Raw genomic sequence first — 19,909 nt, 5'->3', positions numbered from 1 at the left:
GGGGGGTTAATTTTTTATCAAAGTAACATGTGCATGATTTGAAAGATAATTTTTAACCCTTAAAACCAAAAAGCAGCTGTCTCTTGCTCTTTCTCTCTGCCCACCTCCTAGTTCCAATCTCCAGAGAGAACCGTGTTTAACTTCTAATATTCGTATTATCATTCTGTTGTTTGACAGCATGTTTGATTATTTGTTGTGTGAGAGCTTGTTCAGTGCACACATCTGGAGTGTGTGAGAGAAGTCGTCTTCCACTTTTAGTCACGTCACAGACATGCCTTTCATTTAAAATGCACACAGGTGGGATAACTGGCAGGTCACTGGCGATCCCTTTACTATACTGCTAACTAAGGAAACTGATTTTTATGTGCTATTTATGGAATAAGTTTTATTTCTTTGGAGTTGGGGCTGAATATTGGTTGCAGGGGATTAGTGGTTCTATAAATATATATCACCAGAGGAGACAAAGTCTGAATCTTTCATTGCACATATGTTTTCCCCTGAGCTTTAAAGTATAAAAAATTAAAAACAAAATTTTCCAAAGTCTCTAAAGTTTTAACTAAAAGGAATAAAAACATGTTATGATTATTAAAATTTAATGATTATAAATAAATTTATATTCATGAAAGAATAATATACAGCAAATCATTTTCATCTTGGTAGAATATTAAACATATCACTAAATTGCCCTTGGCATTTGAAGTGATGCTTATTTTAGCCATCTCACAGTTTGCTTTGTAATCTGGAAATGCTTGTGATGGAAAACACTGAATATACGATTATAAAATAATGTACTTTAACAATTATTATTGGTAAATTGGAAGATGACAGTGGAGTAGGAGGATCCTAGGCTTGTGTCATTCCACAAGTACAATTAGATAACTATCAAATTATCCTAAATAAGTCAGAAATTGACCTGAAGATTGGCAGAACAAACTCCACACACAAATAAAGGTAGAGAAGAGTCCACACTGAAAAAGGTAGAAAATCCGGAGACATGGTTTCAGGGAAAAATGGATCCTGTCCACTGCACGAGGGAGGGAAAAGCGTGAGAGACAGACTAACGCAAAGGGGAGCGTACAGGTAAAATGAATCTCCATAGGAACTGGCAGAATTTTGTGACCTCTCACAACTTGTGGGGCTTAAAGTCTGGAGTTTTAAAGGTCAGTGGGCTTGGTTTGGATAGAGACCGGGAGGGGGGGGGCACTGCAGTATTCTTGGAGAGAAGGCAGACAAACCACCTGTGGACACGCAGAATGGAAGCAGTGATCTGAAGAACACTTGGGTCATACAGTGGGGATGTTATCTGCTCATCTTAGAGTGTGTCCCAGAGATCACATTCATGGATCCTCTGAGAAAAAAGGAACTGGCTGGTGCCATTTCCTTCCCCTCCCCCTCAGCATAAGCACAGGCCACCTGTGAGAACCAGCTCAGCACCAACACCTGCTCCCTAACATGCTTACACCATGCCCCATCACCATCCCCTCCACATTCCAGAGTAACCAACCCTCCTAGCCATGCTTGCCTCAATCCCAGCGTGAGGGCAAACTCCCCCAGAAGACCGCCCCAAACACTATTCGCACAGTGTCTTCCAACATGGGAGTTTTATAGAGCTTGGTTCCAGCAGCAGTGGCAAAAGGTCTCATTTCACAAATAGACCTGAGCACACTTACTTAAAACTTGCCACATTCAGGCTACAGACCAAACATTATCCACAATAGGGAAAGAGAGCCTCTGCAGACGACTGGCCTAAACAATAAAGTGGCCAGGACAAAACAGCAGAGCACAAGCAACGAACACTAAAGATACTCCAGGAAGCACCAGGACTTGGGGGAGTGGGGATACTACAAGGCAGGGCACTACAGGACCTCTTCTTTGTAAGGCCATTAGCCTCAAGAACATGAGACATAGCTAACTTTCCTAACATACAGAAATAGGCACAGAAACTTAGACAAAACGAGGAGACAGACATATTTATACCAAATGAGAGAAAAGGACAAGACATATCCAAAGATCTAAGCAAAACAGATATATCACATGTCTGATTAAGTGTTTAAAGCAATGATCATGAAGATACTCACTGGACTTGAGACAAGAGTGGAAGACATGAGTGAGACTCTTAATCCAGAGATGAAAGGTATAAGAAACAAAATGAGAAACACCCTGATGGAATAAACAGCAGGGTGGCAGAAGCAGGAGAAAGAATAAGTCATCTAGAAGAGTAATGTAAAGTAATCAAGTTGAACAAAAGAGAGAAAAAATAATTATGTAAAATGAGAATAGGTTTAGGGAACTCAGCAACTGCATCAAATGTAACAACATTTGTATTATAGAAGTCCTAGAAAAAGGAGACAGAGAAAAAGGGAAAGAAAATTTATTTGAAGAAGTAACAGTCGAACACTTCCCTAATCTTGGGAAAGAGCTATCCAGAGCCAAGAGGCACAAAGAATGCCCATAAAAATTAACAAAAGCAGACCCACACCAAGATACACTGTAACAAAACTGACAAAATAGTAAGAAAAGGAAAAATATTCTTTTGGAAGATATTTATTCATTTATTTACTTAATAACGGGGGTGGAGAGAGAGAGTGAGAGCATTAGCAGAAGGGAGGGGCAGAGGGAGAAGCAGACATTCTGCTCAGCAGGGAGCCTCATGTGGGACTCGATCCCAGGATCCTGGGATCATGACCTGGGCCAAAGGCAGATGTTCAACTAACTGAACCACCCACGTGCCCCAAAAGGAAAAATTTTAAAACAGCAAGACAAAAGTGTCCTTAACTTATAAGGGAAAACCCACAAAGCTAGCTGAACAATTCTCAACAGAAACTTGGCAAGTCAGTAGGAGGTGGCATGATATATTCAAAGTGCTAAATGGGAAAAATGTGGAGCCAAGAATACTCCATCCAGCAAGACTATCATTCAGAACAGAGGAGAGATAAAGAGTGTCCCAGAAACACAAAATCTAAAGGAGTTCATAAACAACAAACCAGTTTTGCAAGCAATATTAAAGATGACTCTGAGTGGGAAGGAGAGACCAAAAAGTAACAGTATAAAGGTAGGAAACACAACAGCAGTAAAAATGAATATTTCTATAAGTAAACATTTATGGAACTCACAAAATAAAAGGATGTAAAATATAACAACATATATCTAAAACATGGGAGGAAAGGTATAAAGGATGGGTTCAAACCTAAATGACGATCAACTTAATATACACTGCTATACGCAGAAGAGATTATATACAAACCTCATGGTAACTGTGTATCAAAAAATACAAATAAATATGCAAATAATAAAGAGAAATAAATCCAAATATATTATTAAGAAAAACAGCAAACCATGAAAGACAAGAAAGAATCAGAGAAAACCTTCATGAACCACCACAAAACAAGTAATAAAATGATAATAAATACATATCTACCAATTATTACTATGAATGTAAATGGATTAAATGCTCCAATCAAAAGGTGACAATGGATTAAAAATATAAGACCCATCTATATGTTGCTAACAAGAGACTCATATTAGACCTAATGACATCTGCAGATTGAAAAGTGAGGGTATGGAGAAATAACTATCATGCAAATGGATGTCAAAAGAAAGCAGGAGTAGCAATAGTTATTACCAGGTAAAAAGACTTTATTTATTTATTTATTCATTCATTCTTTCATTCATTCATTCATTCTTGAGAGAGAGAGAGAAAACAAGCACAAGTGGGGGTGAAGGGCAGAGGGAAAAGGAGAGAATCCCAAGCAGGCTCTATGCACAGCATGGAGTCCCATGTGGGACCCAATCCCGAGACCCTGAGATCATGACCCAAGCTGAAATCAAGAGTAAGACACTCAACTGACTGAACCACTCAGGCGCCCTGGATAAGATGGACTGTAAAACAAAGACTATAACAGGAGACAAAGAAAGATACTATATAATAATAAAGGGGACAATATAGCTACTGTAACCCAACAGTTGATAGAGCAACTGTTAAGTATTTATTCACCCAACATAGAAGCACCCAAATACACAAAACAGTTAATAGCAAACATAAAGGAACTAATTGATAATAATACAATAATAGTACAGGACTTTAACACCCCACTTAATTCAACAGACAGATCATTCAAACAGAACATCAACATGGAACCAGTGGCTTTGAATGACACACTGGAACAGATGGATTTAACAGATACATTCAAGACATTCCATCTTAAATTAGCAGAATACATATCCTTTCCAGGTGCACATAGAATGTTCTACAGAGTAGATTACATATTAGGCCTCGAAACAAGCCTCAACAAATTCAAGAAGATCAAAGTCACACCATGTACATTTTCTGACCACAACACTATGAAACTAGAAGTCAACCACAAGAAAAAATCTGGAAAGACCACAAACACATGGAGGTTAAATAACACATTATGAAACAACGAATGGGTCCACCAAGAAATCAAAGAAGAAATAAAGAAGTACATGGAAACAAAATGAAAATGAAAACACAATGGTCCAAAACCGTTTGGGATGCAGCAAAAGCAGTTCCAAGAGGGAAGTTTATAGCAATATACGCCTAGGTCAAAGAACAAGAAAAATCTCAACAACTTCATCTTATACTTAAAGGAGCTAGAAAAAGAACAACAAAGTCTAAAGCCAGAAAGAAGGAAAAAAATAAAGATTAGAGCAGGAATAAATGATATAGAAACTAAAAAAATAATAGAGCAGATCAATGAAACCAGGAGTTGGTTCTGAAGAAGAACAATGAAAGAAAAAATGATTAAAACTGATAAACCTCTAGCCAGATTTATCAAGAAAAAAGGAGAAAGGACTCAAATAAATAAAGTCACAAAAGAGATAGGAGAAATAACAACCAACATCACTGAAATAAAAACAATTATAAGAGAATATGAAAAACTATATACCAACAAATTGGACAATATATAAGAAATGATAAATTCCCAGAAATATATAATCTATCAAAATTGAAACAGGAAGAAACAGAAAATTGAACAAACTGATAACTAGCAAAGAAATTGAGTCAGTAATCACAAACCTCCCAAAACAAAAGCCCAGGACCAGATGCTTCACAGGTGAATTCTACCAAACATTTAAAGAAGAATTAATCTGTTCTTCTCAAATTACTTCCAAAAATAGAAAAGGAAAACTTCCAAATTCATTCTATGAGGCCAGCATTACCCTGATACAAAGCCAGATAAAGACTTCACTAAAAAAGAGAACTACAGGCCAATATCCCTGAGGAACACAGATGCAAAAATTCTCAGCAGACTACAAGCAAACAAAATTCAACAATACATTAAAAAAAAAAATCATTCACCATGATCAAGTAGGATTTATTCCTGGGTTGCAAGGGTGCTTCAACATTTGCAAATCAATAAACGTGATACATCACATTAGTAAGAGAAAGGATGAGAATCAATCATTTCAAAAAATGTAAGAAAAGCATTTGACAAAGTACAATATGCATTCATGATAAAAACCCTCAATAAAGTATAAAGATAAAACCCCTCAACATATAAAGACTCCAGATGAAAGACCCAGAATTAATATCATCCTTAATGGGAAAAAACTGAGTGCTTTTCTTCTATGGTAAGGAATAGGACAAGGATGTCTACTCTCACCACTTTTATTCAATGTAGTATTGGAAGTCTTAGCCACAGCAATCAGACAACAAAAAGAAATAAATGGCCTCGAGATCAGTAAGAAAGAAGTACAATTTTGACTATTTGCAGATGAGATACTATATATAGAAAACCTGAGAGTCCACCAAAAGGCTGCTAGAACTGATAAATGAATTCAGTAAATTTTCAGGATACAAAATCAGTGCTCAGAAATCTGTTGCATTTCTGAACACCAATAATGAAGCAGCAGAAAATGAAATTAAGAAAACAATCTCATTTACAGTTGCACAAAAAATAATAAGATGCCTAGGAATAAACCTAACCAATGAGGTGAAGACCTTTTGCTCTGAAAACTGTAAAATACTGATGAAAGAAATTCAAGACAACACAAAGAAATAGAAAAAAAATCCATGCTCATGATTGGAAGAACAAATACTGTTAAAATGTCTGTACTACCAAAAGTAATATTCACATTTAATGCAATCTCTATCAAAATACCAAAAGCATTTTTTCCACAGAACTAGAACAAACAATCCTATAATTCATATAGAACTAGAAAAGACCAGGGGTGCCTGGGTGTCTCAGTTTGTTAAGCAGCTGCCTTTGGCTCAGGTGATGATCCCAGGATCCTGGGATCGAGTCCTGCATTGGGTTCCCTACTCAGCAAAGAGCCTGCTTCTCCCTCTCCCTTTGCCTGCTACTCTGCCTACTTGTGTTCTTGCTCCATCTAATAAATAAATAACATCTTAAAAAAAAAAAAAAGGACTAGAGAAGACCCCAATAGCCAAAGCAAACTTGAAAAAGAAAAGCTGGAGGCATCATAATTCTGGCGTTCGTGTTATATTACAAAGGTTTTGTGATCAAAACAGTATGGGACTGGCACAAAAAAAGGCGCATAGATCAATGGAACAGAATAGAGAACCTAGAAATAATCCCACAACTATATGGTCAATTAATCTTTGGCAAAGCAGGGAAGAGTATCCAATGGGAAAAAGATGGTCCCTACACCCAGTGATGTTAAGAAAACTGAACAGCAATGTGCAAAAGAAAGAAACTGGATGACTTTCTTATACCAAAAACAAAAATAAACCCAAAATGGATTAAACACCTAAATGTGAGAGCTGAACCATAAAAATCCTAGAAGAAAACACAGGCAGTAACTTATTTAACATTGGCCGAAGCAAATTTTTTCTAGCTATGTCTCCTGAGGCAAGAGAAACAAAAGCAAAAATAAACTACTGGGGCTACATCAAAGTAAAAGGCTTCTGCACAGTGAAGGAAACAATCACCAGATCTGACAGACAATTTACTGAATGGGAGAAGATATTTGCAAATGGCATGTCTAATAAAGGGTTAATGTCCAACGTATATAAAGAACTTACACAACTCAACACCCAAAGCCCAAATAATCAAATGAAAACACAGGCAGAAGACACGAACAGACATTTCTCCAAAAAGACATCCAAATGGCCAACAGACACATGAAAAGATGCCCAACATCACTCATCATCATGGAAATATAAATCCAAACTACAATGAGCTATCACCTCACGCCAGTCAGAATGGCTATAATCCACCAATGACACAAGAAACAACAGGTGTTGGCGAGGATGTGGAGAAGAAACGTTGTGCGGTGTTGGTGGGAGCACAAAGTGGTGCAGCCACTGTAGAAGAGAGTATGGAGGTTCCTCAAGAAGTTAAAAACAGAACTGCCTTCTGACCCAGCAATTGCACTAGTAGGTATTTACGTACGGACTACAAGAGATAATTCGAAGGGATACACGCACCCCTATGTTTGTGGTAGCATGATTTACGACAGCCAAGCAATGGAAGCAGCCCGATGGCCATCGACTGATGAATGCATAAAGAAGAGGTGGTGTGCATACACACAATGGGATGTTCCCCAGCCACAAAAAGAATGAAATCTTGCCATGTGCAACGATGTAAATGGAGTTAGAGTCTAATGCTGAGTGAAATCGGTCAGAGAAAGACAAATGCCATACGATCTCACTCATCTGTGAAATGTAAGAAACAAAATGAATGAGTAATGGGGATACAGAGAGAGAGGGACAGACAAATCAAACAAACCCTGAACCCTAGAGAACCACCTGATGGTTACCAGAAGGGAGGTGTGGGCTGGGGGGTGGGTGAGCAGGTGATGGGGATTAGGAACGCACCTGTGACGAGCACTGGGAAGTGCTGAACCACTATACTGTCCACCCGAAACCAGTACTACAGTGTGTTAACGCGCTGGAATTGAAATGAAAACTTAAAAATAATTATTAACATTAACCCCACCGAACAGCTCATCTGTCTAGCCAAGAGGAAACACCAGATAGTGAAGTTAGCGTTTGCATTCATTGAAATCTAGCAATTGAAAGTGTCCTAACTCTAGATGTATCCTCCAGTGAAATTCCTCTTGATTTAGTTACTTGCGCAGGAGGGCACGTGCGTGGGGACGAGGGACCCGCGGCTTACGTGAGACAGGAAGCTGGCCGTGGACTGTGACGACGGCACGTTGGAATGGGAGCGGGTGGCCGTGGGCGGCTGCAGGAGGCGCGACTTCACGGAAGTGTTCGAGGCGAACCCGGGGCCCTGAAGTTCCTGGAAAGCGACACAGATGGGAGCAAAGACCGTTGACGACCCACACCCAGAACCGTGGGATCAGATGCATTTTGCAAACATAATCTGTCTCAGGCGCTGGACGTCTATAGAGCCATCACGCAGAGTGTCAAGCTAGATGCTTCTGCCAATGCTCAGGAAGGTGCCTTCCCGCAGCATCGTGAAGAGCCCTGGAGACGGGAAGACACCTTGGGGTGTCGCTAGGCTGGTTTCTCGGTTTTGCTGAAGACCCCACGGTAGGCCTGGCAAACTGCTCAGCCCCCGCGAGCATCTGTGACTGAGACTCTACTGTAGGGCGCCTGGGTGGCTCAGTGGGTTAGGCCTCTGCCTTCAGCTCGGGTCATGATCTCAGGGTCCTGGGATCGAGCCCTGCTTCAGGCTCTCTGCTCAGCGGGGAGCCTGCTCTCCGCGCGCCCCATGCCTGCCTCTCTGTCTACTTGGGATCTGTCAAATAAATATCTTTTAAAAAAGGACTTTCATGTATGTCTGCAGCTTTAAAATATACTTGGAACACAGATGTATATGTACCGTTTTTAGGAGGCCAATGCCTTATCCATATATGTACCGTTTTTAAAGAACACGCTTCTGTCATGCAGATTAAATCATGTTTGCTTTTCCCCAAACAAGACAAACACAGCTGGGCCTTTGCACTTGCTTGACCTCCTTCTATATGGAAGATTCTTCCTCGGGCATCCTCAAGGCACCTCTGTTGCCTACCCCTCGTATTACAAACGTAACAGAGAGTACGGTGCTTTAATTTGCTACCAAACTGGTAACAGGAAAAGGATAGGTATAGAACGTAAAGATGTTTCTACAGAATTTATAATGGCTAGTTTCAGATAATGTTGAAAGTACACTTGAATGTTTCTAAGGCACATGAAGAAAATATATAAGTACATCAAAGAGTGGCACTATTTTTTGTTTAAACTATGATGAAAAAGAAAAAAAGACCTCACTTTTACATCCAAAGTGTGTTGAAGTTTTAGGCGTACAGACTCCTGTTCCTGACGCTGTATGATATCTTGACATTCCGCAAACTGCAAAGATGCCTGCGATCAAGGAACCACATGTGGTTTATCCTCTGTTCTTTGCACAGTTTCATTAATCTATAAATAACTGATTTGCTAGCTCTTAAAGAGAACTTCCCCCACTCTTAGCACACTAACTTGCATTTATCTATTTATTTTATTCAATAAACTTAGAACAAATGGAGGCCCTGGCTTTATTCTCTGTATCTCCAGCATGTATACAACATTTAGTACATGAAGGGCATTCAAGAGAATGAAAAAACAGGATGAAATGAGCAAAGAGCTTTAACTATATATATATATATATATATATATATACACACACACACACATATATATATATACATACACATACACACAATAACAATATAAAACACACACACACACAGAAATAACAACTGAAATTCACTGAGTCAATTTTTTAAAATTTGGTTTTAAAACCAAAGTTGACACAGGTGGGATCACAGATCATTTTACCTAACCATCAAGGCTCTGATTTCTTAAGAATCAAGGACTAGTCTGGATATATTTTTAGCCTTTCAGAGTTCTCAGGTGACAAAAAGATTTATTCCTCTCTGATGAATGGTAACTACAAATACAATGTCATAAATCCTTCTCTTTTTTTTTTTTTTTGACCTTCTGACACTTCGTGGTAATTCTTCTCATTCTTTAAGCTGTGTTTACTGCCTGCATTTTCTGGACCCCCAAAAATGTCAAACATCAGCATTACACTATCATTTTATTGGTATCATTAACAGACTGTATTCCACCTAGTGTTCAAGTCGTTCTGTGGCAGTTATTTAGACTGGAGACATTCTTATTTCTTCAGTCTACTGAAGACATCAGGAGCATCTCATGTCTTATACCTTGGAGCCCCTAGTGACTGTGTTAGCTCCAAAAAGAGAATTTGGCAAAATGCTAACATTATAACTATGTTTTAAAGCACAGAAGAGCCTTCTCCATAGGAAATGGTTTTTCCTTGTGCCAGGTGACTGTGGTATAATAGAGATTTGGTTCATATCAACACGGGGCTTTTGTTCAGAGCAAGTCTACTTAATAGCTATGTAGCTGATCATTACACCTTTAGTTAATAACTACCTTATCAAGGGCAACTTCCATATTCGCGACCTTTTCTTTCAAACGTCGTTCCTGGGATCTCAGGACCTCCAGTTCTCCTGCCATCTTGTTTTTTTCTGTTGCAACAGTACTCAGTTCCTGGCTTAATTTATTCTTCTCTTCTTTTAGAAAGTGCTTTTCCTGCAATGAGAGAGGAAAAAATATCAGAAATAATATGCTGATTTAGGTGCCCTGATGTGATGGAAATATGAAACTTGCATAAAGGCCTGAACTGTAGTTCAACTCATACGCCATTTAATTGCTTTGGAGTTGGAGCTGGGAACTGTTAGAATTGTTACCACGAACTCTTTCATTTTTATCACTACTGGTATTATTACTTGTTCTTAAATCTTCATAAATCTTATTAAATCTTTGATAAAACCTACAAAACACGTCATAACTATGTTGCATAAAAAGAGATAGCGTGATGGTGGATTGAGATTGAGTAATCATGCATTCAATTTTACTGAAATCTGTTCAAAATGACAAAAGGGATTTAAAGAAGATGGCTTTATTTGAAAGCTTTGGGGCTTCTATTTTGTTTCAAGGTTGAATATTCATTTCACAAATGCCTACTGCAGACCCCAAAAAGACGGGGCCCACGGTTCCTGCCCTCAAGGTCCAGTGATACGAATGTTCTTATTGATCTACTTCTGGAAGAGTCTTTGGTATTCAACAAAATCTCATTGAAATTCATACACATTCCTCTAAAAAAAAAATCATGGAATAGGGAGACAAAAAGAAATGCACAGTAGTCAAGAAACCTCAACTGCTTGAGTCTGTATTTGTTTCTTTGAGAAAATGTATAATGTAAACAAGGTAGATGGTGCTGTTGCTGTAATAATCTTTTTGGATGGAAATAATTGTTTTTTTCTGATTTGTTAGACAAAAAAGGCTTCAGAAAGAAAGATAAATGTGACAAGTTGTCTCCCTTCTGTTTGAATGTCCGTGGGTTTTGATGAATCCCGTCCTCTGGGTGGAGGCGGGCGCCTGTGATGACCGCAGGCAGGGACCCCTTGTGCCTAAGATTTCCCACGGGGGATGGGAATAAGCATGGCTTTAGGTCCCAAATGAGCAAATAATTGAAGGAGAGAAAAAAAAAAACCAAATTTAGGATAAGAGAAAAGGAGGGGAAAAAAAATAGGAAAAAACCTGAAAAAGGAAATAACTCAGTCCGTATGCTGAGGGGTCTGCACAAACACGTGCCTTTGTACATACTCGGGATGGTTCTGCCTCACTCTGAAGAAGGATGTCATCAGGTCCCTTTGGGGAAGGGGAAAGCAATCACTGGAGCTGCCCCTGTCTTCTACGTATGCTCGTGACTTCCTACCCCTGTTACAGTCAGTCCTGATGTAAATTCCTTTGAAACTGGTGATTTGTTCCAAAGTGACTGATGTATCAGGGAACATCGGAGCACAACGCCGATTTCACACTTATTAAGCGAGTTTCATTTATGAGAAATACTAAGTCAATGAAAAATGACGCCCAGCTAAACAGAGCTGGGCAGGAAAACAGAGAAAGCATACATGCGCACTCCTCAAACACCCATCTACCGCTGCCTCAGTTTACCTTGTTAGGAGTCACATCCGTGCGCATCCGGTGTTAAGAAAACCCCCCCTTTACCCCTTATCATACCTCACAAGCCACAACTCTGACGTACACTTTCACAAGCAACCTTCAGGTCTTTCTCAAGATAAAGGGCCATATTTGCTGTAGTGTTTATGCGTTTCTTCCCCATTTAACATGTGACGTGTGTAAAACTGTGCTTCCATTTTCATTCGATTCCTCTTTCTGGCACGTCACTGATGAAACCTTAGTCGGGCCCTCTGAATCCCACTGTCCTCAGCGTCCCCAGGGCTCGGAACGCACAGTCCGGCAGAGCACAGTGATTTCAAGAACACACACATCACACTATTTCAGAACACACCGATCAAATAAAATCATTCTGTCTCTACCAGGAAAGTCCTTTTGCCCATTTTCTGCATTGAAAATATGAGCTCTTTCAAGGTCCTACTCAAACGTTCCTTTGGAGCTTTTCCCTCATTCTCTTGGTCAGAAAGAACCTTATGTCTCTTGTGTACTTTGTAACTCTGCCAAGTCTTCTGCCTGGCATGTATTCGAGGGGGACACACCGGCGTTCTCCACTCCGAGGACACGGACTCACCTTATTTGCGTTAGTCATTGCCTCTTCCAAAAACTGTATCTTGCTCTGAAGGGCGTCTATTTGACCTCTTTTAGCTGTGATTTGCTTCTGCATCCCCATTGCCACTTTCATAGCTGGGGGGGAAAAAAGGAAGCAAACCGCCTTCATTTTTAAGGTTTCTAAATTTTGAGCGCCAACTATAAATTGATGGTTAAATATTGGGACACGGGGACACGATTCTCCAAGGCACCTGGACAGTTTCAAGAGAGTGATATGACAGTTTTCAGCAATTGCTCAGAGATTTTGAGCTGAAACTGATGTTTTGTGATTTCCTTCCTATTGGTATTAATTTCATTGACCGTAGTAACTTGCCGTATCGCCCATGGTTATAATATTGACCAAATTCATACTCACCCATATAGAAAACATATACATAAACACAGTCATATAATGAATAATATATATAGTATTTTTACTAAAGTAATTTTCCAGAAGTTCATATTCAAAATACCATACAGACATCTCTTACTTGTTCATATGCTATCCTATAAACATGTCACAGTGACTGTATAAGACATCTATTATTAAGTGATGTTTTTAAGAAGTCCTGTGATACCACAAACCATTCAATTTTCATTCCCGTGGTTACCGCATGTGTTTGGAACTCACTGCTGTTTCAACCATCACATTCGCAGCGTGGGCATATATGGAATTATTTTAGTAAAACTAGGGACCGGATGAGAGCGTTCAAGGCAGGCAGGAGGCAATGACCAGTTCAGACACGACAGGCCCCGGGAAAGCCATGATCTATCCTCACTTGGAAATTCAGAGCCAGAGACCCATGTTGTTTTCCACAGGCAGCTGAGGAAAGAGGTTTGAAAATGCCGTGGCTTTGGGTCCGATCCAGATAGAGCATAGAGGGTGAGAAGAGAAACCGTATCATTCTTTAGAAACAAACTCTCAGAGGATAAAAGGTCGGACTTCTTGCTAAGGAGACACAGTTCCTCTAGCTGAGCTGACCAAACAGGGCTGATGGGGCAGAGCACACGGCTTTCCTGAGGGAGCGACAGTCCGACACCATTGCTCACCGCTCAGCTCTGTCTATGGCTCCGAACAACTCTGGTCTCATTAAGCGGTCATGGTTGGCCTTCGAAACTTTTCTTCAATCTCTTTAGTGTGGTTGGGGCTGTGGCTGAAATGCCTGGAGGGCACTGAGGAAAGGACTCTCTTTGGTGGCCGTGGGGGGTGTGGGGGAGTGGGGGGTAGGGAGGAATGGGGGTGGGGCAGGGAACAGACCCCAAATGGGCCTCCTGAGCGACCTCTTCAAACCCCAGCATTTTCTTGGTGTTAACCAGCAAAGGAAAAGTGGAACCTGCAAGGGAGGCACAAAATACAGATGCTTCGAGAATCTGTGTGCTGCCTCTGGACAGGGGCCACGGTAATCTTCTCTGAATGGTTCCAGTTTTAGTATATGTGCTGCTGAAGCGGGCACAGAAATCAATCTTTTGACATTAAAAAATATTGACAAATTAAAAAAATATAGACTTTACTTAGCTTAATGTTTATTCTTTTTTTTTTTTCAAAGATTTTATTTACTTATTTGACAGACAGAGATCACAAGTAGGCAGAGAGACAGGCAGAGAGAGAGGGGGAAGCAGGGTCCCTGCTGAGCAGAGAGCCCGATGAGGGGCTGGATCCCAGGCCCTGAGATCATGACCCGAGTCAAATGTAGAGGCTTAACCCACTGAGCCACCAGGTGCCCCTAGATTAATGTTTATTCATATATATTCATACTCATTTATATATACAGCTGTACCAACATCGATATGAATGACATAAAACAACAGATAGCCTTCTCTCTCAGAATTAATATGGGCAGTAGGAGACAAAGGGAACAATGGGGTTAAGTGGTGACAAGGGACCACTCATTCCAGCAGCTCAATTCCCAGGGCTTTATCCCATTTTTACCACAGAGAAAGAATCAGGAACTGACAACCACAGACTTATTATAGTTTATCTTGATAATGAACATGGGAAAAATAAGGGGATGAATGAAAGTCATTGGTAACTTGTATTTCTAGCAACGGTTCCTTAAGAGTAATTAATTGGTACTTACAGATGGTGAGATCTGTTAGAAATTACTGAAACAGCCACAGGAAAAGACTCCGATACTTTAGGGATTAAACGAAGCACATGGTCTTTTCCCTAAAACACCCTGAGCAGAATGTCTGCTCTCTGACACCTGGCAGGGGTGCCCCTCGCTGTGCCTCTCACAGGGTGCGGCACCCAGAAGAGGCGGCGCGTGGCGTGTCCAGGTCTGTGCTTTAGTAAGTCTAGACCCGTGGAGTTAGAAGCAGGAATAAAATCCAGGAAAGCATACCATGACCATCGGATCCTTCCATCGACTTCAACGTATTTCTCGTTTGTTCAAGTTCAGACTGTGCGGACTTCAACTGCATTTTCAGTTTGTTTGTAGTAGCTTCCATTTCCTCAGTTTTGTTTCGGAAATTCCTTTTTAAGACTTCGTAGTCCTCTGTACCGTGCGATAATAACCGATGGTTACTTTCGTCTATGCCATTGCGTGAGGTGTACCTTACTTGTAACTAACGATCCCAGAGCTGTGGAGCGGGAAGGGACGCCTTTAGTGCCACCATCATTCGTTAGAGAAATCGGATGTACAGTCACTTTTCCCGAGTGGATCCTCCTCCTTTACCCCCTGACTAGTCACCGTTTCCTCCCAACCAGCGTAACGGGCTCACACCAGACGCACCTTCCTCGGGTGGTCACACCTACAGCAGAGCTCGCCGCCACCCCTAAGGAGGGTCTCTAAGACGCGTAAGTAACCGGAGGGTGCCACGTGCTCTGTCTTTTCGGCTCCAGGAATTATTCAAGTACTCGGCACGTACTCATCATTCTACACAAGAACACAGCCCCGCACCTACTCACCTTTTTATATACTTCTATGTGGTCGATTCACACGTAAAGGGGACAGAGAGAGCCAAGGCCTCTTCGCTGCGGTCTGTGTCCCCAGACGTGTCCATGTGGGTGTCCCAGCACCACCCACACCGGCTGTCCCGGACGGGCTGGAGCTCACGCGCCGGCCCTCAGGCCTGCTGCCCCGATTGCTTTCTGTCTCGGCTGCCGGCGAGCAGCGCGCTGTTCCCCCAACCACAGACCTAAAGCGTGAAGGCCGCGCACAGCTCCTCTAATCACAGTCGCCACAATACTCCTCATGCTGTCTCTCATTTTCACTGCCACTGTCTTGGTTCAAGTTTCCATGGCCCCCTGGGGCCGCTGCAGGATCCCCTCTAACTGGCTGGCCTCTGGCCCTACAGTCTTGCCTTTCTCTATTTACCTGCCAAGACACTGTCCTTTCAAAACGCACATTTGCTGACAATAATCTCCTGCTGAACGTCTCTTGCTGGCTCCGCACTGTCTGGCTCTGCCCGTCGATTCTGCGTCATTTCTTAGCCCTGGTTCCTTTGCACTTTTACTCAAGTGCCTCTGAGGTCACATTGTTATTTCAGGCCTCGTGCTTCTGCCCACGATGTTCTCTCTGCCGGGGCTGCCCTCCCACCTCCTGCCAAATCCCTTTTCTTCCCACCACGTTAGCAGAGGAGGTGAGTCCTACAGCACACTCTCCTCCATCTGCAGGCAGCACCCGGGCCTCACCCACCGTCCGGTGACCCATTCTCGAGAACTCTGGCCCGCAGCCAGCCGGGACCCTCACTCTTGTGTTCTCAGGGCCTGTGGCAGTGTCTGGCCTAGGAAATGCTCAGGAATCCTTGACTGTGTGTGTGTGTGTATGTGTGTGTGTGTGTGTGTGTGGGTGTGTGCGGGAGATGACACCTGTAGCACATTACTCGTGAACTAAAAATATTTTATTTTTCAATTTAAGATCTTGATTGATTTTTCAAGAAAGCTCCACGTCTGTTTGCGATGTTGCTTCATGATGAAACCTCTCATCAAGCTATTTGACTCAGAGGACTCATGGCTTCCACTTCCCTCACCCTTTTCTCGAAAACTCCGTAAAGAAGGGCGCCTGGGTGGCTCCATCAGTGAAGCCTCTGACTCTTGGTGTTAGCTGAGGTCACGAGCTTGGGGTTGTGAGACGGAGCCGCCTGGGGGGCTCTGCGCTCAGTGGGGCGCCTGCTGCTCTCCCTCGGCCCCTCCCCCACTCACACACACTTGCCCTCTCTCTCTAAAATAAATAAATAAATCTTCAAAAAAAAACCCCACCTCAGTGAAAAATTTCATGGACTCTGAAGCTGACTCAAATGTTAACAGTTAATGAGTGCAAGACGTGGGGCTCTGGGAGCAGAAGCGGGATTTCGGGACAGCGTGGCGCTCCCTGTCCAGGATGTGGGAAGAGCGGCCCTGCTGCGGCCCTGCTGCGGCCCTGCTGCGGCCCTGCTGCGGCCCTGCTGCGGCCCTGCTGCGGCCCTGCTGCGGCCACGTTTCGCAACAGTCCCAGCGTCCGGGCTGGACTCCCCTGGCCGCGCTGCTCTAGTAGTCAGCAGAACGGGAACCGAAGGAACCTACCTGTGAGGCTGTTCAACTCACTCCTACCGGTTTTCACCTCATTTAATAACTGATCTCTCTCCTGTTTGATGTCCTTCACCGCACGGAGCCGCTCGGAGCCCGCGTTCACCAGCTTCACCTTTTCCAGCTCCAGGTCACTCACTCGGGCCTCAAGCTCCCGTATCTTTGCATCTTTTTTATCTTTTAAAATCTAAACGTAGGGATAAATACAGAGAACAGAGTAAGAAGTAAAAAAACATATGTACAAGTACTTCTGGTGGACATTGTATTGGTGTGCTCTCTGTATTTAATAGCTTTTCACTATTTCCTAGAATATTGAGTTTTTATTTTATTATAAAACCTCAACAGTAAATGGGCAAGCAAAAGGAACACTTTCCCTTTCTTTTAACCCTAGCAGTCCATTTCCAATATCATTTGCAATAGCTCTTCATTATTTCTATTCCATTTTTTTTTTCATTCGAAAGAGGAATATACTGGGCACCTACTCTGTGCCAGGCACTACTTTACATGTTGGGACAGAGGAGGGAGGGGACGCCTGAGGGGAGGCAAGTGAGGCCCCAGGCGAGTGCCTTTCTGAGCTCTGAGTCCTAGATGCCTCACTAAACTTACTGCATCCCAGTCTCGAACAGCAGGAAGGTCACTGTCCAGGGAGCTCACATTCCAGGGAGAGGTTACAGACACCTACCACCATTTAATAGGTACTAATGAGTGACCGAAACAAGGAATCAAAGAAGGTGGGGAACCAGGACGAACGCTGGGAGGGCTCTGCACGTAAGGGGTACATTGGTATGTTGACAAGAGCCCAACTGTTATTCTTATTAGAGCCTGCAACAGGGTTGGCACTCCGCTGGTGTCTGGGAACTTGGACTTGGGAGGGTTCCCAGCACTCCAACTGATAAGGGCTCTCTGTGCCTAAACCAGTTCTGCAAACAGAATGATTTATGCGGAGCACCTGCTCTCCTTCTGGAAGCCCGGAATACTTGCCAGGCCCTGCGTGTTGGTGTGAGCAGTCCTCCGCATGAAAACCCTGGGGACTGGGTCTCCAATGAGCTGCCCTGGTCGGCAACATGTGACACGCAGTCTCGGACTCTTGCTGGGGGAGGGAAGCGTGTCCTCTGTGACTCTGCAGGACAGGACTTCGGGAAGCCTGTGCCTCACTTCCTCCATGGATCTCTGCCCATTGCTGACTTTGCTTTTTATTATTTCCCGGTAATAAACTCTACCCAGGAGCACAACTACATGCTGAGTCCTGTGAGTCGTCCCAACAAACGGCTGAACCTGGGGGTAGTCTTGGGGACCCTGACCTCTCTGCTGGGCAGAAGCCTCACAGAGGGAGGTAAAGAAGCAAGTGATGTGACAGGATCAGGGACAGCTCTAGGCACAGGTAATGTGTTCAGGGAACAGCAAGGCCATCAGAATGGCTGGCAGAAACCAGAATGTGCTATCCCAAACATGCCTCTTTGGCATAAGTATTATTTTGAGCTGATTATTTTGAGAAATAGCAGGCACAGGGGAAGGTCTGAAAACAGAGGGTGCACTTTAAGGGATACTCAGACTTATAAAGGAAGTCTCCATTTATAAGGATGTCTCTCGGGAAAGGAAGGATGACTAAGTTATAAGAGAATCTTGTCAATGGGGAAAGCATGCCTTCAATCTACAAACCAAACCTCCTTCCTTTATCCACATTTTTCCTAGTCACCTTCCCATGACTTCTTTCCCACACCCTTCTTTCGGCTCAAGATGGTATTTAAGCCTGAATTCTAAGCCACCTCTCTGAGTTACTAATTTCCCTGGGTTTCTCACTTGTATATATGAGAGTCATTGACTGGTTTTAAGATTTTACTTATTTGGGGCATCTGGGTGGCTCAGTGGGTTAAGCTGCTGCCTTCAGCTCAGGTCATGATCTCAGGGTCCTGAGATCGAGTCCCACATCGGGCTCTCTGCTCAGCGGGGAGCCTGCTTCCCTTCCTCTCTCTCTGCCTGCCTCTCTGCCTACTTGTCCTATTTGTGATTTCTCTCTGTCAAATAAATAAATAAAATCTTTGAAAAAAAAAAGATTTTATGTATTTGAGAGAAAGATTTTATTTATTTATTTGTGAGAGAGAGAGCGCGCGCATATGAGCAGGGGGAGGGGCAGATGGAAGAGAGGAGGGAGCAGCAGACTCCCCATCCCCCCGAGCAAGGGGCCAGAGAGGACTCAATCCTGGGACTCCGAATCATGACCTGATCCAAAGGCAGACACTTAACCAACTGAGCCACCCATGAGATATATTTATTAATAAACTTCTTTGCTCTTCTCTTGTTGATGTGTCTTGGTTACTGAGAATTTAGAAAGACAGATGGAGAAGGATTTCTCCTGCTCTACATTGGAGTGTATGAGCATGAGAAGGAAGTAGTCAGACATAAAGTCAGAGAGGGAGCCATGGGCAGGACAATGTAAGGATGTGAAAGTTCATCCTGAGTGAGACAAGCCATTGGAGAGTTTTCAACATGGGAGTGATAAAATGTAACATTTTAAAATCTAATTTGGGCTGCTGTGTGAAACATAAACAGTGATAAGGGTGAAGGTAGGTGTGCCCTTGCAGGGGCTACATTCCCACCAACGTTCAGGAGTATTCCTTTTTTTTTTTTTAAGTAGGCTCCATGCCCAGCATAGAGCCCAATGTAGGGCCTGAACTCACGACCCTGAGATCAAGACCGGAGCAGAAATCTACAGTTGGATGCTTAACTGACTGAGTTACCCAGGTGCCCTGGGTGTTCTTTTTCTCCACAACCCTGTCAACACTTGGTGGAGATGGGTGTCTTCTCTACGCTATGCGCCCAAGTCCAAGTCA

General features: G+C 42.6%; 1 protein-coding gene and 1 non-coding gene across 2 annotated transcripts in view; both read right to left on the bottom strand.

Moving 5' to 3' along the window:
• The window catches only part of CCDC158 (coiled-coil domain containing 158), a 78,578-nt gene that overhangs the window by 26,516 nt on the left and 32,153 nt on the right, over positions 1–19,909 (bottom strand). Inside the window, exons 11-16 of the mRNA XM_044224078.1 lie at positions 17,076–17,265; positions 14,914–15,066; positions 12,555–12,667; positions 10,373–10,531; positions 9,203–9,295; positions 8,103–8,228 (exon numbers count right to left, since the gene is read on the bottom strand). Of these exons, the coding sequence (XP_044080013.1) occupies positions 8,103–8,228; positions 9,203–9,295; positions 10,373–10,531; positions 12,555–12,667; positions 14,914–15,066; positions 17,076–17,265 (834 nt within the window). The remainder of the gene's footprint in view (positions 1–8,102; positions 8,229–9,202; positions 9,296–10,372; positions 10,532–12,554; positions 12,668–14,913; positions 15,067–17,075; positions 17,266–19,909) is intronic.
• On the bottom strand, positions 13,919–14,025 carry LOC122890767. Its single transcript, XR_006381190.1, has one exon. It is a non-coding gene; the product is annotated as a U6 spliceosomal RNA (small nuclear RNA).

Source organism: Neovison vison, chromosome 11 (assembly GCF_020171115.1).
Source record: "Neovison vison isolate M4711 chromosome 11, ASM_NN_V1, whole genome shotgun sequence".
NCBI classification, from domain to species: Eukaryota; Metazoa; Chordata; class Mammalia; order Carnivora; family Mustelidae; genus Neogale; species Neogale vison.
Note: the sequence above shows the minus strand (reverse complement) of the source record. Positions and strands in the feature narration are given on the sequence as shown.